This window comes from Lissotriton vulgaris, chromosome 5 (assembly GCF_964263255.1).
Source record: "Lissotriton vulgaris chromosome 5, aLisVul1.2, whole genome shotgun sequence".
NCBI classification, from domain to species: domain Eukaryota; kingdom Metazoa; phylum Chordata; class Amphibia; order Caudata; family Salamandridae; genus Lissotriton; species Lissotriton vulgaris.
This window is the reverse complement of record NC_141693.1, coordinates 268,184,044-268,210,337: the sequence shown is the minus strand read 5'-3', so window position 1 is coordinate 268,210,337 and position 26,294 is coordinate 268,184,044. Positions and strand designations below refer to the sequence as shown.

The 26,294-nt window shown below is 47.6% G+C and overlaps 1 protein-coding gene across 15 annotated transcripts in view; it reads left to right on the top strand.

Moving 5' to 3' along the window:
- Positions 1 to 26,294, top strand: part of KIF1B (kinesin family member 1B) — a 1,388,545-nt gene that overhangs the window by 430,947 nt on the left and 931,304 nt on the right. For all 15 annotated transcript variants that reach the window (XM_086921360.1, XM_086921359.1, XM_086921355.1 and 12 more), the window contains one exon: positions 25,472 to 25,652. In XM_086921360.1, the coding sequence (XP_086777486.1) occupies positions 25,472 to 25,652 (181 nt within the window). The remainder of the gene's footprint in view (positions 1 to 25,471; positions 25,653 to 26,294) is intronic.

The window sequence follows — 26,294 nt, the reverse complement described above, 5'->3', positions numbered from 1 at the left end:
GTTGTTTCGACGTCCAGTTCACTCTGTATTTTTATTCATTATTCTATGTAATGTAATATCACTTATTCAAGATTTTATGGAATGTAATGCTATGTCTTTTATGTGGATCTCATGAGACTTCCGTAATCATAAATAAAAATAAACTTAAACTTAAACTTAAACTTGTATCCACCTCGTTCCTCCCTGCCCAATAGCTTTTTTTCATAATTTTCCCCCTCCCGCACAACATAACAAAACTTTTTTTCGAATTCAATTTTAGACCCAGCTTGTCCATGAAACTAGAATAAAAGGAAAGCTCCCTCTACAGGCCAATCTGGGTGTGGGCCATTAATACTGCGGCATCAGCGTAAAGTAAAGACGATATAGGCCGCATATTTACTGTTGGGCGATCCCTGGTGTGTGACACCAACTCCTGCTCCAAAGCATTAGTGTAACGTGAGAACAGGAGAGGAGCCAAGACACACCCCTGCCTCACTCCCCGTTCAACTTTGAAGGGGGCCGTACACTCACCCTCTCTTCCATAGCGGTCTTTTGCTGTAGCTATAACTGCTTTAAAAACTGGATTAAAACAGGATCAACCTTTAAGTCATTAAGAACACCCCACAGCTTTTTGTGTAAAACGCAATCAAAGGCGGCTTTGAGGTCTACGAAGGCCAAGTAAAATTTCCCTGTTTTGGCCTGCGTGTATTTACTGATTAAAATGTTAAGGTTTAAAATTTGCTTGTTTGTTCCTACCCATGCTCTAAAACCATACTGGACGTCACCTAAAATGCCTTTATCTTCAGTCCATGCCTGTAATCTGTCTAAAACTATCCTACCTGCTACCGTCATTAAAAATCCAACAAGGATATTGGACGGAAGCAAGCAGGATTTTCGCGGTCACCTTTTTAAAAATGGGGGCGATAATTGATTCGGCCCATGTGCTTATAAAACCATTGGCACAGCAGGCTTGTAAGACTCTGATTAAGATTGTGCCCCAGACCTCCAAATTAGATTTGTAGAGGTCGATTGGTATCCCATCGGGGCCAGGAGCCTTACCGCACTTACTATTGACAGCTGTCTTGACATCTAGGAGTGGGTTTTGAAACTCGATGGGTGAAAAAAAAACTGATCTGCCCTATCGGTATCGGCGGTCTGGATTGTGTCTTCGTTTATTCTCTGTGTTGATCTGTGTTGAGTAAACGTTACTAAAAAATCCAATCCATACTCTCTCCTCAATGGCCACCTCAATTGATGGTGCATCTATATTGCTATTAAGAAATGGGCATTTACTGCCATCCAAAAATTACGACTATCTTTACGCTCAGCTGCATCGGTAAGGTTCTGCCAAGCCTTGTCTTTTAGCTCTTTCATCGTGTTTTTTCTAGCTACTTTGTACATCTTGCTGGAAGCCCTAATCTCATTGTTGTCCCTTACCACTCTATGTAGGGCTTTCTTTAAATTTGAATAGCTTTTAGTTCACTCTTTATTAAACCAGCCCTTCTTTTTTTTTTAATAAATTCTTTTTATTAACAGAAATAAAAGTTTGACGGTCATCACATTAAGGATTCATTATATTCAAATGTGCACATCGGGAGACAAAAGGCTGAAGAAACATTAATCGTGTAGAAATAATCAAAGCAGTGCATCACATATCAATTCACAATGCGAGCGGTTCGTCAACCGAGACAATTTGGGGGGGGGATCACATATATTGCCTCTATACTCATTCCAATTAGACCAGACTTCAATCCATTTTTCGTGGACATCCACGTGCCACATAGTTTTCTCCTGGAGCATGCACCAGTTCATGTCAGTCTTCCATGTGCCCAGTCTCGGAGGCCTCGCTGCCTCCACTGTCTAGCTATGTTCCTTTTAGCAATGGCACAGCCCAGTGTAGCCCACAGCCTCCCACGAGGCGGCAGATCAGTGGGTTCCCAGATGTTTAGCAGGCACCTCTTCGCTTCCAGCCGCAACACCACCCCCATACCTCCTGCATGCAACGTACTACCCGGTTCCAGAAATTCTGCAGCACAGGGCATTCCTACACTGTATGAAAGAAGGTCCCTCTCTCACCACATCCCTTTCTACAAAGCCCCTCCTCATTACGGCCCATTCGTTGCAGCCTGGTCTCGGAGAAATATGCTCAGTGGAGAATTTTTAACTGAATCAACCGGAGCATAGCCGATATGGCTACTTCCTTAGGGTAAGCGAGCGCAGTCCTCCACTCTTCATCATCTATTTCTAGACCGTCGGCTTCCCATTTCCCTTTGAGTGGAAGTAAGAGGTCTGGGAAGTTGTTGACAATTTTTTTATACGTGAGTGATATGGCGTGTTCAGAGAGGTGGCCATCTAAAAGTCTTTCCTCCAGGGGAGAGTAGTCCGGGGGCTAAGTTCCTGAGGGGATATTCGCCTGGAGTGAGTGTCTGACCTGCAGGTATCGAAAGTGTTCTGTATGTGCCAGTTCGTAGGTGATTTGGAGAGAGGCAAAGGACACTACTCCATCCAGACCCCACAGATCTTTAATTCGCAAAATACTGATTAGGTCCCAATTGCGGAATCCTTTAGTTCGGCCCAGGATTTCCAGCCTCTCGAGACCCACAGCGGTGTGGCCATCGTGAGTTTATCAGCCCAACCCATCCTACGTTGTACAATGTGCCATAACTGAACCGAGTGTTGTGTGGGCCCAGTGAGTGGGTATCTACCGGACTTAGAATAGAGCGCAGCCTCGAAGTTCCCACCCGGCAGGAGCCACCGGTCCATTCCGTATCCGGGGTCATTCCAGTCACAGTATGTGCCCTGACTGATGCCCAAAGGTGTGCAGCCCAATAGTATTTTCAGATGTCCGGGAGCGCAATGCCGCCATCAAACCAACAAGGGGTCAATTTTTGAAGGGAAATACGAGGCATCCCAGACCATAGCAGTTCTCTCTGTGTGGCTTCAATGGACGCGAAATAGGAATTCGGGACCAAGTCCGGATAGTTTTGCAGGGCATATAAAAACCTCGGCAATGCCATCATTTTGAAGAGCGCCGCTCTTCCCAGCAGGGACAGCGGGAGCTTTCACCAGGAAGCAGAGTCCCTCCTGAAGCGCTGGAGGGGCGGCACGAGTTTCCTCTCATACCTGGTAGCCTTCTCCTTAGAGATGAAAATCCCGAGGTTCCTGAACCCCTCAGTGACCACAGTGATCAGGCAGTTGCGGGGGTGGCGGAAGGTTACCCTGCAAGACGTAGAGTACAGACTTGTTCCAATTAATTGTATATCCGGAATTTCTCCCGAAGCTGGCGAAGATGTCCATTGCCACTATAAGGTACTTACGGGGTCTCGTTAAATACAGGAGGATATCATCCGCATAAAGCGATATCCTGTCTTCCCACCCGTCAGCTCATTGCATCTCCTTCAGGGAGAGGTCTTGCCTGACTCAGGCAGCCAGAGGTTCCAGAGACAAGGCAAAGAGTAGGGGCGAAACTGGGCACCCCTGCCGTGTTCCCCTCCCGAGCGCAAACACCTTGAAGGCTTTATTGTTAACCGAGAACTGGGCCAGGGGTTGAGAGTAAAGGAGACGCACCCACCCAATGAAGCTGGGTCCAAAACCCAGTTTCCGAAGTACCGCCATCATGTAGGGCCATTCAAGCGTGTCGAATGCCATTGCGGCGTCTAGTGACACTACCACCGCGTCTTCCTGGATGGTGTGACAACGTCCCAACATCCTGTGAAGCCACCGGAGGTTGAGTGCGGTGTTGCGGTGGGGCATAAAGCTGGATTGGTCTGGGTGGACCAGAGCTGGCAGAACGGGCTTCAGCCTATTTGCAAGAGCTTTGGCTAAAATTTTGGTCTCCACGTTTAACAGCGATACAGGCCTGTAAGAGGCACAGGAGTCTCTTGGTTTCCCTTCTTTTGGGATGGCTACTATTGTGACAATCCGCTGATCTCGCGGTAGAATGCCCTTCTCCTTACATTCTTCTAACATACGCTTCAAGAATGGACTGATGCTGTCCCGCGAGAGCTTGTACAGTTCCATCGGCAGACCATTAGGCCTGAGTGCCTTCCCGGACCGGAACTCTCTTATCACCCGAATAAATTCGTCTGCTGTAAGTGGCGCTTCCAGGGTATTTCGCTCGGCCTCCGGGAGGGTGGGCATCCGGATGTCAGTCAACAGGGCAACCGAGTCCTCCTCCGGCCTGTCAGAGCCCGTACTGTAGACCCTTTGGTAATGCAATGCTAATTCCCTAACTATTTCACGGGGTTCAGTGATGACGACCCCCGAGTAATCTTTGAGTTCTGCCACCACTCTCTGAGCCTGTTGCTTCTTATCAAGCCAGGCTATAAGCTTTCCTACCTTGTCTCCCTGGTCGTAGACTCTACCGTCCCTATATCTAGCCATTGTCCTAACCGCATCGGTGGCCAAGGCCTTGTACTCTGCCGCCTTGAGTTGCATTAGGTGGATCGTCCCCGGTTTGAGCCGCTGTTTTGAGCGCGAGGAGATCTCTCTCCATAGTGACTATTTTCTCCTCTCGTTCCCTGCGGCGACCAGCAATTGTAGAGAGGGCCTCCCCTCTCAGCACGGTCTTAAAGGCCTCCCAAAGTACCTCTGATGAATCCACCATGCCCTCATTGTCTTCGAAATATCGTTCAATCGAAAGATTGAGCTTTTTCCTCACATCTTTGCTACGGAGGTGCCAAGCGTTAATCGGCGCTATACAACCCTCTTGTTTGTCACTGCCGGAGAGGTGGATAAGCAGTGGTGAGTGATCAGATATTCCTCATGCTAGGTGTGTGATTTCACGGACCGTTATGTCAGGTTGCAGAGGTGCCAATATGTAATCTATGCGGGAAAATGAACGGGCCGGAGAACAAAGTGTACTGCGTGTCCGTCGGGTGGTGTTGCCGCCAAAGGTCGGTAAGACCAAAGGCCTCAAGGAAGTCAGACAGCCACTTGTGTCCCGTAGGCATACTCTGGGGGGGATGCCTATCAAGGGTTCCAGAGACAATAGCGTTAGTCACCCCCCACCAGAAGGAGCCCCTCAGTAAGAGAAAGGAGCCCAAGTCCTGGTAATGTTGGGGTTTGGACACCAGGTGGGATATAGGTCGTGACTAAGTTTACCCTGCGTCCCCCCCAGCGCCCTGTAATGGCCACATAGCGTCCTAAAGGGTCTGTGTCTACATGGTCAATAACCAGGGGAAATGTACGACGTAGCAGTATACCCACACCTCGGGACCCGGAGGTGAAGCAGGCGTGTACCGCCAAGGTGTATCCCCACCTGTTGAGTGCGTGGCATGCATTATCCAGCAGGTGAGTTTCCTGCAGTAGTAATACGTCTGGGAGGTGTCTTTTAACAAATTGCAACACACTATTTATTTTAAGCTTGTCCCCCAGTCCGTTGACGTTCCAGCTCATCAGCTTATGGCTTTTATCCCACTTCATAACAGTGCGCACTTCTAATTGAAACACCCGCCCCGTGACTCCCGACATCTTGCACACATGTATCCACACGTTTCTGGTGTGACCATTCCAAACTTCCCCCCCTGCCCCCCACCAAACCCCCCATCCCACCTCCCACCCCTCCTACCCCACTCATCTCAGACAACAAACCCCCCAGTTCCCCGGTCTCTGTAAAACTTACCCTCCCCCTACCACAACTCCTCCCACCCTGCTTCCCTGCTCCGTAGGTGTCAAACTACTCACAACCCCAATTAGCAGAGCGCCTTTCGCCCAACCCCAACTCGGGAGTGAGGAGAACGCCCCCTCCCGCTAGAACTCCTGTAGGAGAAGAGTGCGCCGGCCCCAACTCCAGTCGCCACCCCCGTCTGCCCGCCTATTGCACAGAACTACTGTTCCCAAGACACTATTATCTAACATACACTGGAAGAGAAGGCAAAGAGTGCTATGTCCACCAGCAGCAGTGTGTGGTAATAGTCCCCCAACAAACAAGTTATATGTTACAGTTCAGCAGGGTCCACCTTTCATGTTCACCTCCCTCAGCGACCTTCAGTGCCCCGGTCAGATCCCCACTTGGCGCTAGCCGATCTGGACTGCCATGAACTCTGGCTCTGGGTGTCCAGACCTCTCAGCTGTCGATCCTGGGGAGGCGAGCTGGATGTCTCTCCAAGTTCCCCCCTCCGGTTGCGCATGTTCATTTGGCGAGTCGCTGTCAAGCCAGTTCTGGGCCTCCGACGGTGACGTGAAAAATAGGGATTTACCTCCCAGGATGACTTTCAGCTTAGCTGGGAAGAACATCATATACCTGAATCCTCGTTCACGAAGTGCCGCCTTCACTCCCACGAAAGAGCGCCTTTCCCGCTGGACCTGCAGTGTGAAGTCGGGGGGGAAAATCGGATTGTGGCCCCTTCATAGTGCAGGTCGCCCTTTTGCTTTGCCGCCTGAAGGATGGCATCCCGGTCCCTATAGTTAATGATTTTTGCGATTATTGTCCTGGGCGGTGCCCCCGGTTTGGGTTTAGGGACCGGCACACGGTGAGCTCGTTCAACTGTAAAAAGTTTGGGCAGGCGCTTTGGGTTAAGATGGGCGAGGATGAGGTCTTGCAGAAATAGCTCGACGCTGGACCCCTCCATTCCCTCCGGGACACCCACTACCCGGATGTTGCTTCGACGGGCCCTCCCTTCCTGATCCTCGAGCCTTAGAGCCATTTGCCCGTGCTGGTGTACCAGTTCGCTTACTCGTTTTTCCAGCATTTTTGATGAGGATTGAAGCACCTTGGTATCCGATTCGTTGTTCTTGGATCATTCTGTGGTCTTACCAAGGTCCGTACGGAGGAGGTTCACTTCTATGGAGATTTTGTCCATTTTAGTCTCCAGGTTGGTACCTAGTGTCTGGATTGCCGCCATTATCGAGGTCAGGGAAGGCTCCTTTTGGGCAGACTGGTCTTCAGAAGCATTACCTGCCTGGCTCTGCACCAGAGGCACCGCGTATTTGCCCAGCTTGTTGGTTTGGGTGGTTGCGTTCCCTTTCGGCCTCATAGTGGTGGAGTGGTGAGGCCTCCAGCTGCAACACTTGGCGTTCCCGAACCGTACTGAGGTTTCACCCCGGAGTTGCAGGTCGCTGCTATGCCCAGTGAGCACCGACCGCTCCTCCTCGGGTCAACACACACCCCTTTTCAAGTCTCTCGGGCCACCCCAGGCTATGCACCAGTGTTTAGGGGTAGTGGCGAAACAGTAGAGTGCCCCTTCCCGTTGTTGTTCGCCGGAGTTCCCCGTCAGCCGCCAGGTCCGCGGAGTGTTGGTGCAGGCTCAGCAGGCAGCTCCTCCCACAGGGGGCGCCTCCCCCTACTTCGATGTCAGAGACGCCAACTCAGGAGTCCAGGTTTTCTTCCGTCTTGTGGTTGACTAGCCCCAATACCTCCAGAAGTCAGCAAGTGTGACAAGGATTAAGAAAACTCTTGACACAACCTGCTGACCCCCAAAGGGACAGGGAAGTGGGGGACGGAAAGGGGTAGTGGATGGGGGTGAGGAAAGTGAGAGAGAGAAACAAACAACACTGGATCTCTTCTGGGAGATGGGTGTCTCTCTCAATTTTGAAGCACTCTGGACTTCCTTTCGTAGCCTTGATTCTTAGACTGTGCTGCGTTAAAGTTTACACCAATCACTATTGATTCTTATTAATAGACAGGTTCTTTCAACATACTATATAAAAGGATCTTGGTACATACCAACTTCTAGAAAGCCCAATCCCGTGCCTCTTATGCTAGCACATGAACAGCATTGTGAATCTCCGAACTGCTTAGTTCTCAAAAATACCTTCAAAACATAATACACTGAGTAAGCAATTGCTTAACTTTTCTGTTTACCAACAATTCAATGAACAATTCTATGAACTGATTAGTTAACTGTAAACTGCACTCTGCATGCAAACTTGTCTTACCTCACACTGTTTCGTGTGCTTCAATAATTGGGGGTTCTGTGAAAAGATAAAATAAAAAAAAAGAACAAACACTGTTTGCCCCCTAACAACTATTAAGATGAACCATCCCTTGGTTACAATCTCTTCTTTAGTTCTTATGCAGTTTAAGTCACTGCATTGCCATTATATGCATTTACAAATACTACCTTCAAACAATCAGTTACAATGTTTCAACAATCAGCTACTATGTCCATCAAGAGAAAATCCTTTTATCCTTTAGTTTAATCAAGGTCCGCTTTTGCATTGGTTTTACCAAGGTTCGTTTTTTAACTCATCTGCCAAGGTTCAATTGTTACATCTCAAAAAACGGAATAGTCTTACTTTACTCCGTGTGGGCAGGAAGTCTGTGTCCAGAGACCGGAAGAGAGGAAGCCGGTCCCACCTGAATCGAGTTCCGACTCGAAAAGACACTCGAAAAACCGGAAATGACGGGAACGCCGGTACGATGCTGGACGGAGCTTGGGGATTCTGCCAGACCGCTCCGAAGATCGGGAAACTGCTTCGTGGTTGCTCCTGATGAGAAGAGGAGCAGGCGAGTCAGGCAAGTCGCGCTGGACGCGGGCGGGGCCGGGTGCTGGGAGACGGGTCCTGGAGGCTCCTAAGCGGCGCTGAAGCTGAGAAGCGAAGCGTCTGTTTAAGAACCGGCAAGCCTTTTTAAAGGCTTTTCTCACGTGTGGGGAAATATCGGTTGAGCACACCTGCTCAACGTGCTTTGAACGTGCGCTTATGAATATGCATGAGCACCCTTCAATCTGTAGGGAAGAAACGTTGTACCAGTACAATACCAACAAGCATTGCTACCTCCAAATACAGTTCTGCATAAAACATGATTCTTTTCTGCTATTACATGTTTCCTTCTGAACTGTAATCCCTGCTTACGTTTTCCTGACATTCGAGGCCTGGAATCGCGCCTCAACTGGTGTCCAGGACATTACTGGGCCTGCCCTATATGTTGCCTCCTCTGTGAGCCAAGCCACGGTAGTAGTATCTGGCCTTCGACCCCTCGTCAGGGAGGTGCCCCCGGGGTACTGCCGTCGCTGGGTCCCCCCTGCCTTTGCCGACATGCGTTATGGAGACTCTTCTTTCCAGGGGCCGAGGCAGTGTTGGTCCTGTTGGCTTCGGGCGGCTCCGGGGCAGGCCCTGAGCAGACTGCACCGGGGGTAGTGCTCCCCGCAAGGTGGCTCCACTATGACGCCAGCGCCCTTCTGTTTAGGCCCCCAGACCGGGCCTCCAATGATTAAGAGCTGCAGAGGGGCAGGTCACCGCCTCTCAGTGACCGCGAGGCGGGCACACACTACGCAGCGCCCCCCCCCCCACCTCGCGGGACTCCACATTCGCCAGTCCGGAAAGGTCGCGGCACCCTCTTTTCCGGCGACTAGGCAGCAAGCCGGGGCCCACAGCAGTCTCACCTCCCCAGCTCCGGGCTCCAGTCCGACGCCACCAGGTCCGGCGTGGAGGTCCGGGAGCTGTATCTTTGGCCTGGAGAGGAGTCAGGGCCCGACAGATGCACAATCCTGCAATGCTTTGGCTCCAGTGGCAGGGGCGCTGGAATTTACCCGTCTCGGGTCTGATATAAGCCAGATTTCTCAGGGGACAGAGGTGGGTTTAGCGGAGCTCGCTCTCTAGGCGTGCATCTTCGTTGGCGCCTTGCCACGCCCCCAAAACCAGCGCAGGTCTTTACTATCTGAAGTCAGTACATTTTTCACCACCTCAGTGATGCTACTAAAGGCATTTAGGACTTCCTCGTGGGTAGTGCAATTACTTAGGCAGATCAGAATTGGATCTAGTGCTTTTTTGACAATAGCTTTGTTTAGCTCCATCGTATCCCGACAAGCCCATCAAATAGTATATCCGTTTTTCCGGCCCAGCTCTATATTCTTTACCCTGTAATCTTATTATTTTATTTACCAGGGGCTAGATTTGAGATAGTAATGGTCGATATCGTAAGTTTTTACGAGGGTTGCATGGCGATTTGGGATAATGATAAAGTCAATAATTGATTTTGCACCTCTACCAATGAAGGTAGGTCCAAACTCCACTTTCGGTGTACATAGGCAGTTAGTGAATCCCATATCATGTTTAAACATGATCTTGTTAAACAGTTCCCCTTTATCTGTGTGTTGAAAGTGAATTAGTGGGTCATCTTTATCTAAAGTTAAGCCACACTTCACTAATTCAGCGAGGGGGCACAGGCTTATATTAAAATCGCCACCCCAGATGGGAATTACTTCGAGTTTGCCATTTAAATTTAGGCTAGCAATATCCCCACTTAATTTCTCTAACATGGCTCCCAGCTGTGCTTTTTCCACATTATAAAAATTAACCACAGCCAGAGTTTTAGAACCCTCCATATGTATCAGGACTATTTGATAGTAGATTTCAGAGCTAACCATTTCAATAGTATATGCCCCCTGCAAGTTTGAAATATAGACACACAGCCCTCCTTTTGGCCTTCCGCTAGATGATTGGACTGCGGGAGTATGATATGTTTTATACCCATTGACGTGTACACAATCCATGACACAGGTTTCTTGCAGACATAAAACATCAAATTTGCAAATAAAATTCTGCCGGGCCATGTCAGTCACTTTACTCTTTAGTCCTGCAACATTCCAGAATAGAATTTTACATACCCCTAGCTGTTGGACGTTGATTTTTCTAAGGGCCCCCTCTGGAACGTTCAGGAGCATTTAAGATGCTGGCACCTTCCTCCACACTCATCAGAGGTCAAAACCTCTGTAACAGGCCCATCTATGGTTTCAATGGCTTCAGAATTGCTGCTCCCGCATACATATACACTTGTTGGTTGTCAATCATTCTCTTCTAGAGTGGTTAAAAGGTCAAATCTGTTTGACACGGATAAGTTGTAACAGGGGCCATCCCATGTTTGTCTAAACGTACCCGGATTTGTAATTACAGATTGATATAAAAAGCCCAGTGGGTAAACTTGGATGCCAGTGTTTGGTGGGTTCAAGTTATGCATTCTTATTAGAATTTCCCTCACCAACGCTGGTGATCCCAGTGAGAGAACTATACAATCGCCTTCATAGAGTTTAATGTTGGCTCCCACCCAGTCTATTCTCCGCGCCATCTTGAATTCCCTAAAAAGGGCGCTTGTTAGGCCTGACCTAGTTCCCAGCCAGTTTATGGTTTTATTTCTAAGGGCTTGCCAAGGTTCCAGTGATGTTTGGGATAGCCGAGGGACATTGGCTAAGTTGATTGTGTAAGGGGTAGCTGCTGGTGGGAGGCTTAGTGTTTGTGTGCAGTGTCTTGTCCTAGTATCATTATTGGCCGCTACCAATAGTCTTTCCCCCTGCTGCCTATCGTCCCTCGGTGTAGGGCCTTCCCTGTCCCGTACATAAGGTCTATGTCCCTTCACTTCCTTTGTAGTGGCTGTTCCTAGGGTCACGGGGGCATTTTGACCGGAAACCTGGCACCCACCCTGTTCACTTGATATGTGTGGTCTATTTGGTGTTACTTGGATAGCTTTCAAGGCTACTTTTTCTCGTAGCGTCTTATGGCCCAGCGGGGCCTGATACATTGCGCCGTAATCTTGGTTGGGCTTATGGCGATCCACTAGGATTTTATCTAGACTTATTTTGATTTTATCGAGCCTGCTTACAAGAGTATTGATGGATTGTGTCATGAGCTCTTTTAAGTCATTTAGTTTGGATTGCAGATTGATCATAGCGTTTGGGGAATCGTGACAGGTTTTCTTCCCCCTCGAGGTACATGTGGGGGCCGATTCCTTTTGAGTTTTATTTTTAACTCCCAATGATTTCCCTATTGTCTTTCTTGATTGGGATTTTAATTGCTTTCGGGGTAGTTGCCGGGATCGGGTGGATTAAAGCTATATCTGATTAAATTTTACCAGGTAACATCAATTTAAAAGGATTATGATGTTGATGTTGTAATGGTTGATCATTATTTAGTCCCTCTTCAGAGATGTCGTCGGGAATTATCTACGCACACCCATTATTTGCTTGGATACAGGGAACATTCTTGGAGGGGCCTTTCTCACATACACTTTCACCACTTATTTCACATATCGCTATGTTGTCTGTAGACTTTAGTTGTGATAGTGACTGCCCTGTCGTGTCGATGATTAGTGTTTTTTCTACCGTGTTAATCTGTTTTTCTAGTTCCCCAACGGCCCCTGTTAAATAGTTCAAAAGAGTCATATTGGCTTTCCTCTGCTTGCTGGGTACTTTCGGAGTGTGGCTAGCAGCCTGTTTCCTTTTCCCCATCGTGTTTATAACTTCAGAATTTGTGGAACTGCCGCAGAGAAGGCCTCACTAAACTAAAGCCAGATGCTTTGAGCGGTCCACTGAGAGTAAAGTGCGATATGTATTGGCCTTAAATAAAGTGTCATGTGCAATACAGTACAAACATATCTGTCGTTCTAAAGGCCTCTCTAAGCAATAATTAAAGTGCTTTAAACGGCCTACTAAGAATAAAGTGCAATAAGTAGTGGCCTTAAATAAAGTGTCATGTGCTCTGCAGTACAAATATATCACAGAATTAGTCGTAGTCCCGCGGTATCAAACACACACTATTAAGATTGTTTTAAAAGAATTTAGACAAATAAAATTGTCATGTAAGAGGGGTAATGAGTCCAGTAGTATAGCAGCAATAATGAAATTAAAATACAGATTGGAGTTTAAAAGTAATAGTCACTAGGATCTAAGGTAGATCACACATGGTATTCTGAGTCTCGAATCACTCACAGCTCTGGATGCGCACAGAGAAGTCAAAACACGGTACCTTTCCTCCGGTTCCGATTCTCGGGCGGGGTCCTGATTGTTAGAGGGGGGCCCTACTCTGCCTCTTCCTGGCGATGACGGGCAAGGACTGGCCCGCCTTTGGCCTGGGCTTAGTCCACGCGCGGCCCACATTGAGGGAGCGTTTTTATGGCAGCCCTGGCCCCAGCGGATGATGTCAGAAAGCTGGGGCGGGGCTGCTAGGACTGCTGGGTGATGTAGTTTTCTGGCCGTTCCCCTCAATGCGCTGGCGATGGTGAGGTGAGAGATCAGCCGTTCCCCTCACGGCAAGAATGGAGCTGGAGAAGCCGTTCACCTCACGGCTGGATGGAACAGAGTAAAGCCGCTCCTCTCACGGCAAGTAGAAACGCGTCCTGCGCTGCGAGAGTCTAACTACGTTTTTATGGCATCCCTGGCCCCAGCGGATGATGTCCGAACACTGGGCCGGGCCGGGGCTGCGAAGGCTGCTGGGTGATGTAGTTTTCTGGCCGTTCCCCTCACGGCGCTGGCGATGGTGAGAGAGCAGCCGTTCCCCTCACGGCAAGAATGGAGCTGGGGAAGCCATTCCTCTCACCGCAGGATGGAACAGAGTAAAGCCGTTTCCCTCACGAAAAATAGAAACGCGTCCCATAGTCTGTTGATTTGTGCTCTGGTGATGCCTGCTCTTTGTTCATTTAGTTTAATGGTCATTGTGTGTTGTGTTATTTATAGAAGCCTCATCAATATTTAGAAATCCTGGGTATATCTAACACTATCTGGTCCCAGAATACTTCTAAAATGAAGAGAAAAATCAGGTCCAAATACAATAAAGATCCTCTGCGAACATAAATGCAGCATTTGAGTTCATATTTTGTTGGTTTAATGCAAGTCCATAAGACAAGTATTTCAAACAGACATTTAACTGCAGATTCCTTACCTTAGAATATCACAGCCTTCAGGCTGGATCAGTAACCTTTTGCTTGAGTAACAACATTGCGCGCCAGTAGGTCGGTCGGCTCCGTGGGACGCAGTCCGCGCCAGAACTGATATCTGCGTCACCTGTATAGGCGCCACCTCGGTGCGCTGACATCAGTTCTTTTCTTTCTACACCAGCTAGTGCAGATCTATGAAGAGAGCTACCGTCTGTCACTTTTTTCGATGTTTTGTTGATGAATTTTGGTGTGTACGTTTTTACCTCGTTGTCAAAGAAGACTTCTTGATTTAAACCATGCAGCGCATGCCAGTAACGGATCCATGCTTAGTTTGTCTCTGGTGCCTGGCACGTGACCATGACTCAACATTATACTCCGACTGTCAGGCCATGGCTCTGAAGGATTAAAGTTAGTGGTCCAGAAAGCTGCTTGCGTCCTGGCAGTCGACTCCATGTCGCTCGCCCTGGAGGTCTCCTTCCTGGTCAAGATGAAGGTCCAGATGCCGCACCGGGAGTCGTAAGTCCTCGTCCACTTGCTCGAAGAAGTCAAGTCGGTCAGGTAAGTAAGAGCATGAGAAACAGAAGAAGTTGAAGCATGCTTCCTCATCTTCCCGTCTGTTGGCCAATGCGAGGGAAGAGCCTTGACACTCTAGGCCTTGTTGTGCGGTCGGCTGCATACCCCCTTGCATTTCCAAGGGCTGGAGTGAACCCCACCCAGCTTAAAGATTTCTAGAAAGCCATGTGCCTCATGTTAGGTGACCTGACCATACTGCTGCGTCCCGAGTGGGTATTCACCTGTTACAACGCATTTTTTACAACGCACTACCACTACAACGCAGGCATTACAACGCATACCATTACAACGCATAGCGCTGGGGGGCGCTCTAGGATAAGAGGTAAGTTTAATTTACTATCCAACACCTTCCCTAGGGTCCACGGGGACTGGAGTTAGAATAGTAAATTATACTTACCACTATCCAGCACCCCAAAGCGCTATGCGTTGTAGTGGTATGCGTTGTGAATACCGCGTTGTAATGGTATGCGGAGTAAAAGTATGCGTTGTAACGTCATACATCCGTCCCGAGTGGCATCCGCCCCTGTGCCAGGAGCCCCCAGTAATTCTTATCCCTGAAGAGCTGGATCGGTCTCTTTTGACACTGATTCCTGTGCCAACGGCACCCTTGGGTCCTGTGTCGGTTCCTCAGCCTTAATTATGAGGGGCTACGAATGGATGAAGATTAGGTGGGATCAATGGACCCTTTACAAGACCAGCCTGAGCACCAAATGGAATGGCATGAGGAATTGGGTGAGGCCATTGTTCTGGCTATCTCCCCAGATTCTGGCCTGCTTTCTCCCCCTACCGTGGCTATGTAGGAGAGAGCTTTATATGTTATGATATTGAGGAGGGCAGCCCAGGTCCTGGACCTTCAGCTCTCCTCAGTGGTCGTCAATACTAACATCTTGATGGAGGTCCTAAAGCTGGGTGTTAACCAATGTCCTTCTGTCCACCTGGTCCAATTCCAGCATAGGGACTCTTGTGAATCGGCTTATCGCCCTCTGCCGTCGCTCTGCATCAGGTGACCCGAAATTCCTCACCAATCACCCTACCGCTGAGAACTTGGTGGTCCTAGCCTCTACCTCACAAGGTACGTTCCCTTCTGCACCACTGGACAGGGAATCTAAGAGGATGGATAGTTGGGGCAAGAAGAATGTCTCTTCCGCTAGCCTTACTTTGCGGTCAGATAACACTGCATGCCTCTTGGCCCGTTACACCCACATTTTGTGGAAAATGCTTGCGCAGGAGCTGCCACAGGTTCCAGAGGAGACCTGGGCCTTTCTATCCCAAGCGGAATCGGCCCTTTCGTGGGCAAGTAATGGGCTTTCAACTTTACCAGCCATATTCCATCAACAAGACTGTGCAAGTGCAGCAACCTCTGCGCTGCTGTGGGCGCGGGTCCTTTCGACCCCGTGGATCTGGTACCCAGAGGCTCACTCCCACCAACCCCCTCCCCCTGCAGCGTTAAAACCTTCCTAGTCCAGCCCTTCGGGCTCCAGGGCAGCTGGTTGGTATCTGGATCAACCATCACCTCCACAACTGGCAAACCATCACGTAGGTCAAGTGGGTTCTTCAGATAGTCCGGAAGGTCTACTTCCTACATTTCGAGGCTTACCCTCCCTCCATGCCTCTGACTTAAGACCAGCTGAAGGACCACCTGGCCTTGCTCCGGGAGGAAGTCGGGCCTCTCTTGGTGAAGGGAGAAGGAGTGTTCTGGTGCCTGAAGTAAGCTGTGGTTGCTATTCCCACTACTTTCTGGGCCCTAAAAGGACAAGGAGCTTTGTACTGTTCTAGCGCACTCATCTACTTCCAAAAAACTTTAAAGTGCTCACTCTGGCTCAGGTCTAGTCTAGTCTGTCCTAGACCCCGGAGACTGGATGGTAGCGTTGGACTTCTAGGATACCTGTTTCCACGTCCCCGTCCTGCATGCCCATTGACGCATTTTACAAGGCTCCTTCTGATTCTACAGTTGTTGTGCCACATCCTCTTGGTCAAGTGTTGGAGCTGCAGCTTCTGAGAAATTCCAAGACCAACATCTTCACCGAGGTCCATCTGCAGTAGAACCTCTTGTCCCTTTCAATTATGCCCTTCAGGAGCCAGTCTAGGAAGCCTAGAAGAAACCTTATTCCTCCCCAGGGGTAAGCAGGCTTGTAGGCTTTCGCTGTTGTCCTGCTCCAGGTAATCCACCCTTCCTCTGAGAACACACATCGCCGGAGAGTCTGGCTGTACAGACTTCCTGCTCCACTGTAGAATCAGAAGGAGCCTTCCTGACTGCACCATCTGACATGGAATCTAAGTGCCTAGAAGTAGGGGGCAAAGTACCTTCTCTGCAGGGAGCATGGCCCTAACGTCACTTAATGCCAGCTATCTCTTTTCAAGTGATACCCATGCCCTGTAGAATATGGATCAAATGGTGGTGTCTCGTGGACCGGAGGACATTAAGAAACATTTTCAAGAGGCAACTCATGAAAGCCAAAACGCCTTCTGACACATCAATAAATCAGGCTGATTCAGTGGTCCGGGCAATGGGCATCTTTATCACTATTCAAAGACATGCCTGGCTACAAACATCTAACTTTTTAGGGGACGTCCAGGAGATCCTAATGGACCTGGCATTCGAAGAGGCATGTATTTTTGGCAATAAGGCTTATTAGGGATGGGAGCACTTTAAGACCAATAAGGCTCTGGCTTGCTTTCTTGGTCTGCAACGAACTCCTCCCTCAAGAGACTATCGCCTGTTTTGAGCATTTCTGTGAGAGGATTTTCCTTTCATCAGTGACTGCAATATCAGTCATAAACCAGCAACAACCTAATTGGTTGGTCACACAGTAAAGCGGCAGAGCCAGAAGAAAAGGCTGTAGATCAACCTAACAACCTTCCTCCTTGTCCTCTCCCACCCCACTAGTAAAGGAGACCTAGTTTTCTCTAACAAACCCACTCTGAGCCTGTGGGAGGGTGGGTGTCTTACTTCCATCCTGGAAGATCATTACTTCGTACCAGTGGGTCCAACCAGTTTTAATAATGAATTACACCCTTCCCTTTCATCAGGCTCCACCCTCTATTCCCCTTGCCCCCTCCCCCCCTCTTCCTCCTCTCTCCAGACCACTTTTCCATAGTGCAACAGTATCTAATGTCATTCCTATGCACAGAAAGAGTGGGGTTAATATAGGAAAAGGGCCAAGGATGTTACTTGTGTTACTTTCTGCTGTCTGTAAGAAAGTGCCCTTTTTTGCATGGTTGCCCCCACTTTTTGCTGAACTGCTGATGTGCTTTGGCTGAGTGTGCCCTGGGTTCCTGCCAAACAGATACCCAGGGCCTATGTTCTTTCCATAAACTGCATTGAAAACGAAACCCAATTGGCACTCTTTGGCCAGAGGTCAGTCCCTAGTAAATGGTAGCACAGGTATCAAGGGCACTGTGGCCAGGGAAGGCCTCTTAAGTGCAGCAACACTTATTGTGCCACCCTTAGAGGCCCTGTACCTTTACACCCACACTGTGCCTTTGCAGGCTGTGTGTTTTTGTGCAAAACAAAGTAAAGAGTCGACATGGCACACATCTGTGTGTGCCATGCCTACAACCCACTGCCCTGGCATAGGTCAGCCACCCCTCTAGCTAGATGCACTATAGCAGTGTTGAGGGTACAGGTGCAAAAGCCCTGTACCCCTACAGTGTCTAAATCAATTCTTAGGCATTGTAAGTGCAGTAATGCCATTACGAGTATATGGTGCTGGAAGTTTGTCATTACGAACTCCACAGTACCATAATGGCTTTACTGAAAACTGGAAAGTTTGATATCAAACTTCTTAGCATATTAAACCACACTGATGCCAGTGTGGGATTTAATGAAAAATGCACAATCAGGGCATCTTAGAGATGCCCCCTGAAAAACGACCTGACAGTAGTGTCGAGGCTGAGTGGCTGCTCGCCAGCTGCCACCACCAGACATGTTTCTGGACCCCTAGGTCGCGAGCCTGCTGCTCTCGGGGGTCTGAAACAATGCACATCCTGGGAAAAGGTGTTAAGCCTCCTCCCCCAGGATGAGCAGGGTCCAGGAATGGGAAGCTTCAAAGGCTTGCCGCCTTTGTGAGCTTCCCCAATCCTCTTACTGCTTCCAGCAACTGGTCCCCACTGGTTCTGACCCCCACTTTGGGCAGGAGAATCGTCGGGAAAACGAAATGAGAAAAGGAGGTGTGCCCATCTTTGTCCACCCCACCCCTCAGGTGGAGGAGGTGAGGTGAAGCACAACTCTCTGTCCTTGCCATCTTGCATATATGGGGGGGGGGGGCAGCCAACCAGAGTAAGTCATATGCCCCCCCCCCCTCCCACTGGAGGATGGCATAACAGGGCGGTGTTCCCACCCAGAGTAAGGGACCCATTGGTCCCAACCTTTACCTTCCTGTAACGTCCCAAAGTTTAGTATTTAGGGGCCACCCCGAACCTTGCCTCCTCAGACAAGAAACGAGCAAGAAGAAAAGAAGGGACGAAGAGCCGTGCTGAAGATAAGAAGAGGAGGACTCCCACTGTCTTGGCCCCAGCCCTACTGGCCTGTTCCCACCTCGAATCTGCAGACATCCTGGTGTATCCTGCAGCCAGCAACCTCAAAAACCCCGAGGACCTGCCCTGCCTTCCACAGAAAAGACTGTCTCCCATGAGTACCGGATTTGCTCACCTACAGACTCTGGATCTGGCCAAATCTGCGAGCCTGCACCACTCTGCAGTACACACCCACAGCCCGAGGTTGAGTGGCCCAAAACCACGAGGAGGTCTCCCCGGCGATCCTGGCCTGATAACTGGTGGTCTCTGACCTGCCTTGAATCTCCCAGAAAAGCCTGCAGCCTATTTCTGGAGGTTTCCCCCCCAACTGGAGCTGGTTAGAAAACCCAACGCCACTGCACCCGAAGTTCCACAGCTTTAGGTGGCCCAACCGACGGTGTCCCAGCATCCCAACTTACATCTTCCAACTGGCAGTCACATCCAGAAGAATTTCCCGGTGCCAAAACAGCACCCTACATCCAGCTGCCCCTGTGCTGCTGCGGTTGTACATTGGCTGCTAACTCGGAACCCCCTATGCCCTGAGCTAAACCCCAGGAGCTTTGCTCCCTCAACCTTGTGGCCTGTTCGTGAGCAGCTACCAACCGGAGGCCCCTATCCCCTATTGGATAACATTGGGCCTCAGCACCCTGCACCCGACTGCCCTAATACTGCTGAGGGTGTTTTGAGAGTGCATCCCCGACCCTGGGAGAACCCTTGTTCTAACCCCAGAAACTCAACCCCAAAGAGTACTTACCTGTTAACCGATAACTTTGTTTCTCTCCATAGGAATACGTTGACTGTTTTCCCTTGAAAAATGTTCTAAGTGTGGAGTTGGTTTGTATGAAAACCTGAAAAACTATAACTGTGCAAAGCTGATTTTAATTACATTTTCTCTAGGAAATGTCCCTGCGTGATATCTAGGCATATAGAGTAGAACAAGTAACTTAACAAGTAGTCTGAAAAGTAATTGCAACATTTTAACTTACCTGTATTACAATCAATTGCATTTGAACCTGCATTCAATTGTAAAACATTTCATATGATTTTGCAAAGCATTTATTTCACTTACCTATGCCAGGCTTGGCTTGGTTGTAAAAATAATATAACTTAATATTTTTATACAAACAAAGTTGGTCTGAATTCAGTCTTTGAGTGTGTGACATCATTTGCTGATTGAGTGTGTACAACAAATGCTTAACACTACCCTCTGATAAAGCCTTACTGCTCGCCCACACTACCACAAATAGAGAGTATGTTGATATCTACTTTTACCTCTGCATACCTTTGGGGTTCCACTGGACTCTGTGCACACTATACCTCATTTTGGTATATTCTAAACCGAGCCAACTTCCTAAAGTGTCCAAAAAGGATGGCAGTTTGCGTCGGATCCTGCACTTCAGGGAATTGACTCCTTCCTCAAAGTTCAAGATATTGAACCTAGCTCAAGTACTAGTGGAATTGGAACTTAGAGACTGGATGCTATCACTCAACCTGCCCGATGCACACTTCCACACCCCTATCCTGCAGTCACATCAGAACTACTTGCAATTTGGGGTGGTTTCTACTCCCTACCAATTTGCAATAGCAACCCTTTGGCTTGGCATAGTCTTCAGGAAGGTGAAGGCAGTGACAACCCATCTCAGAAGGTTGGGCATCTCAATATTCCAGTATTTGAACTGTCTGATGAGAGCCGGTTGGGCAGAGGAGGTGTCGTACCATCTGTCAACAGCATCCCTGGTGTTCGACCTTGGCTTTTCAATCAATGACCCCAAATCTTACCTGCAGCCCTCCCACAGACTCCAGTTAATGGGTAGTATTGGGCACCACCCCACTGCACGACTTCCCTTCACTGAAAAGGATCACTGACATCCAGGAAATGGTTTCCTTTGTCCAGCAAGGTGTGGGAATTCTAGTCCTTGAAGTCCCTAAGATTCCTAGGCCTGCTGGCTTCCTGCATTCTGAGTGGCGCAAACACATTGGCAGTTTAGGGTCCTGCAGTGGTGCCTCTGCAGTCAGAGGCTACAGTATAGGGGAGACTTGTAGTGATTTCCCCCAGCACTGCAGAGGAAGTGGTTTGATGGGGGGCGGGCGGGGGGGGGGGAGGTGGGAGGTGATCCTGTGCTAAGAGATGGGCTTCACTCCTTCTCTTATCGGAGCTACTAAAGTGAAGGATGCCTCCAACGTAGTATGTTGGAGGGGGGAGGGCGGAACAACTAAAGGCTCAGGAGATCTGGGGCTTCTTCCTCCTCATCCAAGGTTGGTTTGGTCATATCATGATGGACACCAGAAAAGCCATGTGGTACATTAAAAAATACACAGAAGTAGGGTCTCCCCTCCTTCGCCTGGAACCATTGAGACTGTAGTCATGGCCACACTTGAATGAATGTGGCTCCTCACCAATCACCTAGTGGGTCTCTGAATGTCAGATCCAGCAGTCTGAGCAAATGCTATCTTGCCGACCACAAGTGGCATCTTCTGCTGGAGGCAATCCAGGACCTTTTAGCCCAATGAGACACTCCTCTGGTGGGCTTATTTGCCTTTTCCGAAGATGCTGAATTCCAGCTGTTTGTTGTGCATCCTCCAGTATCAGTTATGGGGATCCTTGGGGGACACTGTTTGTAGAGGTGAAACTTTCAGCTACATTACACATTCCTCCCATATCCTTGATTCCTCGGGTTCTGAGGAAGATGTGCCAAGACTGGGCCGAAGTTATTCTCATAGCCCCGAATTGGCCAAGAATGGTGTGGTATGTGTAACTTCTACACTTCTCCACATGTCCTCCACTACACCCTCCATTCAGGCCAGGCTGTCTCTCCCTATGAGGAATTTGTGGGAATAGTGCTCCAATCTCCAAAGCCTTCACCTACATGCTTGGAGATTGAGCAGGGAAATCCGAGGTTCGAGGCATGTATGCTGTAGATATACATGCTTTGCATAAGTCCGCCATCTAGTGTTGGGCTCGGATGATTACAAGTTGTTTTTGTTCCAAGAAGTTTTCTTGGAGTCCGTGTGACTCCTCCTCTTGGTGAAACTGCGCATGGTCATCAGCGCGATATTCAAATAGTTTTTCCTGCCGACGCGTTTGGATGTTCAATCTCGCGCTCCACTTTGAGTCTCCTGCGGGCTTCCCTTCTTGCGACTGTATTGTCTTGATCGGTATCGTATTAACAACAAAAACCTTCTACAGAGGTAGCATTTTTAAAGGAAGAGGCAGAAGAAACTATACCTGTTCCTCAAATACCACTAACAAACAATGACTACTTTACCTTCCCCCACAGCACCTAACACCTGTTGAGGGTCGTCTTCAACAGTTTCTTAAAAATTGGAATTCAATTACAATAGATCAAAGGGTATTTCACCATATCCAACATGAGTGTTGTCTGGAGCTCATAACAACTCCTCCAAATATCCCACCACCCAAAAACAAACTATCCACACAACATCAAATCCTTCTGCAACAAGAGAAAACAGCTTTGTTGCAAAAAGAAGCAATAGAACCAGCTCCACAACCATTTCACAGGACAGGAGTATATTCACTTTAATTCCTTTTTTCCCAAAAATATGGAAGTATTGAAGATTCCAATATCTAAGAAACCATTATCAATCCAAGCCCCCCCCCCCCCTTTGGTATTACCACTGCACCAAGAGTATTCACAAAATGTCTGGCAGTGGTGGCAGCACATCTGCACAGAGAAAACATTCATATCTTCCCTTATCAAGACGATAGGCTAATCAAAGCTAACACATATAACCATAGCAAAAAAAATCCTCAAGAGACCCTAAATTTACCACATCAACGAGGGTTTACCATCAACCTACAAAAATCTCATTTTCAACCCGCAGCTACCCAGTCGTATCTAGGGGCAATGTTCGGCACCACTGACAGAATACACAGCATAATAACATTAATTCAACAGTTTCAAAAAGGAACTCACATTACTGCCAAAACATTTCTCAGACTTCTAGACATGATAGCATCTTTCATTTACATAGTCCACATGCCAGACTAAAAATGAGACCACTACAACAATGTCTCTCACTACAATGGACTCCATAACCGGGTCAACTTCATGATCTGGTGTTGGTAAACAGCCACAGATATCACTCTCTGCAATGGTGGAATCCACACAATCTATCGAGGGGGTGGCTATTTCAGGACCCATTTCCCCAAATAGTTCTAACAATAGATGCTTTCCACATAGGTTGGGGAGCACATCTCCACAACCTTACTATTCATGGAGTTTGGATCTCCAAACAGAAACATCTCCATATCTGTCACCTAGAGCTGCAAGCTGTTCATCTTGCAATGAAAGTCTTTCCAATTCACCTACAGCACAAAGTTGTCCTAATTCGAACAGGCAATATAATATCTATATATTATTTACCAAAACTGGAAGGGGACACACTCTCCAATTATCTCACCGGGCACCGCAGAAGGACGATAGGTCCAAGGAGGATCTAGACCGGCAATTCCGGTCTCTTTCTCTGCCAGGTGACCCAAGGAAGCTTTTTACAGCAAATAGCCTGTTAAAGTTAGAGGGAATCCCCCTCTTACATATAATCGCACCTTAGAGAGTGCGGCACATAGCCAATAACACAATCACTATAATTTAGTATTTTTATTTAAATTGCACCTTTATCACATACTCAATTGGTCCTGAGGAAAGGCAGTTTTAAATTAAAAAAGGCCTGGCTGAAACATGTAGACCACACAGGACGCTGGAGGTCTTAATTCGTACTCCAACACGTCCAATTGCCTTTTAATCGCTAACAGTGGCCCGTTATTAAAGTTTATCCATTTACCCTTGGGTACTGGGACCCACTGTATAGCTTTTAAACTCACTTTCTCACTCACTACACTGCACACTCAGCAAACATACAAGCTCCGCAGTAACCTGGCGTCGAAGCACACCCGGGACACATTCGGTGTCACTGTGGTGGGCCCGATGATGAAGCATGCCACCAATTAGGTTGGTGGGTGAGGGCTTCATGAACAAACCTACTGGTTTGCCGGCATGCGTACCTCTTTGAGTCTCCCTTCCCCCTTACATAGCTAGTCCTTTTTGATTTTGACATATAATCCTGGGGATCTGGACTAGCTTATCTAGTCCTCGCTCTCTACTTTGATTTGGTGAAGTTAGCTATACACTACATCATTCAACTGCTAGCAGAACATCTCCCAAGGACAAGCAATCAAATTGAGGACTCTCTAAGCAGAATGCAACAAGTCCACTAATGGGAGATTCACCCCAGTGTGCTTCAACCATACTTTCAAAGTGGGCATTTCCAGAAATAGACCTGTTTGCAACAAAAGAAAACGTGAAATGCCCATACTTCGTAAGCATATATCAACACCATCAATCCAAGGGCAATGCTCTAAGGGTAAATTGTTCGAGGATATTTGCATAATTTTTCCTCGTCTCCCACTACTTCCATTGGAGGTCAGGAAACTCTACAACCATGGTTTCCAACACTCATGGAGATGTCTCTAGTCCCACATGAGAAGCTTCACCTCAACCCGGACCATCTCACACAAAATCATGGGACAGAAATAGTCTTTCCCAACAGTTAATGAAACACATTTTTGTAGATTTATTTATTTTAGGACACATTTCATCCTTGTCTTTATAATTGAGTCTGGGTTGCATATGCATCTTTTCCCATCTGCACATACCTGAATTTTTGTTATATTGCGGAGTATAGCTCAAAGCTTATCAGTCTGTCCTCCTTTTCTACGTAAGTCAGAACTTTTCCCATTGCAGTGGGAAAGGAATATTGGCTACCTAACCAATTAAGTGCTGGCATCTCAAAAGAATTGTTAAGGAGCTATTTGTTTTGGCTCTTCACTTTTAATTCATTCTCATTCATCAATAAGGGATTTCTCCAACGTGTTTGTGGCAGGACACCATTGCCTTCTATAAATGTTTGTTGAGAATTTCCATTGCGATAATTAATGAAAGAGCAGCGTGGAACACCAAACACTCTTTCTTCTTCTGTCTCCCTCTCTTCTTCTCTCCCTCCTTTTCTCTCCTACAATGATCATTTCCAAATCGCTTAATTTTCCAGAGTATATAGACAAAGCTCGTTCTTGCCATATTGCTTCTATTCTTTACTGTCTTCCTCTTCCCTAAAAGGGATGAAATTACAATTTTATTCTAGCTTTATTACTATTGATGAAGATGTTATAATACCGTAGCAAAAAATAACTGACACAAATTCTCTATTAATATCTTAATTAAGTTAATAAAATAACCTTCCTGAGAATGCCATACAAACTCAAGCAGGCTTCACATCTTTCAGTAGACCATCAAGATAAACTGAAGGGAGTAACTGTCGCAGTGAATCCAACTGTTTGTGTGGCATGCTTCAATTGTGGTAGGTCTTTTGCTAGGGTAAGAGATACAAAACAATGTTTCCTTTGTGTGAGTCTGTATACTATGGAAATCATATGTTTTCATATTTTAAAAACGAGTGTTTTGGAAATGAGAACGACGTGTGTTTGTAATTACCATTTTTATTTTTAATAGTTTTTTCAATTACTGTTCTTATACAGTGCTATTAAAAGATTACATTTGCATGAATCCATCGATCCCACAGGTTGGTGTGGCTGTTACAGATAACTATATACTTCTTAGGCGGTAGTGCTACATCTGTAGGACATCATAGGTAATATGAATGTAATTGAAGAGGCAAAATCAATGAATTTCCCAAGCTGCTTGGATCAAATACTGCTGTATAGACAAGGCTCCACTGGTAATTTGGCAGTTTGTGTTTTATGTTTTAAATAAAAAATTGTAATCTTTCCTTTCTGATTAGGAAACCGTATCATCATGGGGAAAAATCATGTGTTTCGATTTAACCACCCTGAGCAGGCTCGGGCAGAGCGCGAGAAGACTCCATCAGCTGAAACACCTTCTGAGCCTGTGGATTGGACCTTCGCGCAGAGGGAATTGTTAGAAAAACAGGGCATCGATATGAAGCAGGAGATGGAGAAAAGGTAAAATCTCCAACGTAGCTGAATGCAGTCCTTGCAATGCACAGAATCATTTTGCATGGTCTTGCTGCAAACTGCTTGCCTTTGTTTCTTCTCATTTTGTAGGACAAGATACTATTCTGACATGGGACTTCCTCTCAGTCACTGGTTTAAGTAGCTGTGCTGACATGTTGTAGATTTTTGATAAATATGTGGAGTTGGAATGTCATTCTTCAGCCTGCACTGTAATAGATTATGGAGCAACAGCCCATGGGAGAAGCACCAGTTACAGTATATAAAATCTTAACAACCACCAGGGTAGAAGTCAGTGAGGGTTTGATATCCTTAAATGCAGTGGTGTAAAGAGACATGTTTATCATATATTCTCCAGTAGTGAGGCATAACATTGGTTTTGCAGTGTGAATCCTTTTCTGCATTCACATGCTGTGCATCATTCCGCCATCTAGTGTTTGGGTCCAGAATTGTCTTTGTTTTGTTTATATTTTCTTGTTTTGGTCGCTGTCAACCACCATTTGGTGCCAGGTACGTCCCCTGTGTGTCGTCAGACGGTATCCTGGAGGTCGACGTGTGTGGTGGCCAGCTTCAGATTCTTTTTTCCGCTGTTGGGTCTGGAAGCCAGACGGAAGCTCCAAAAAAAGTTTGTGT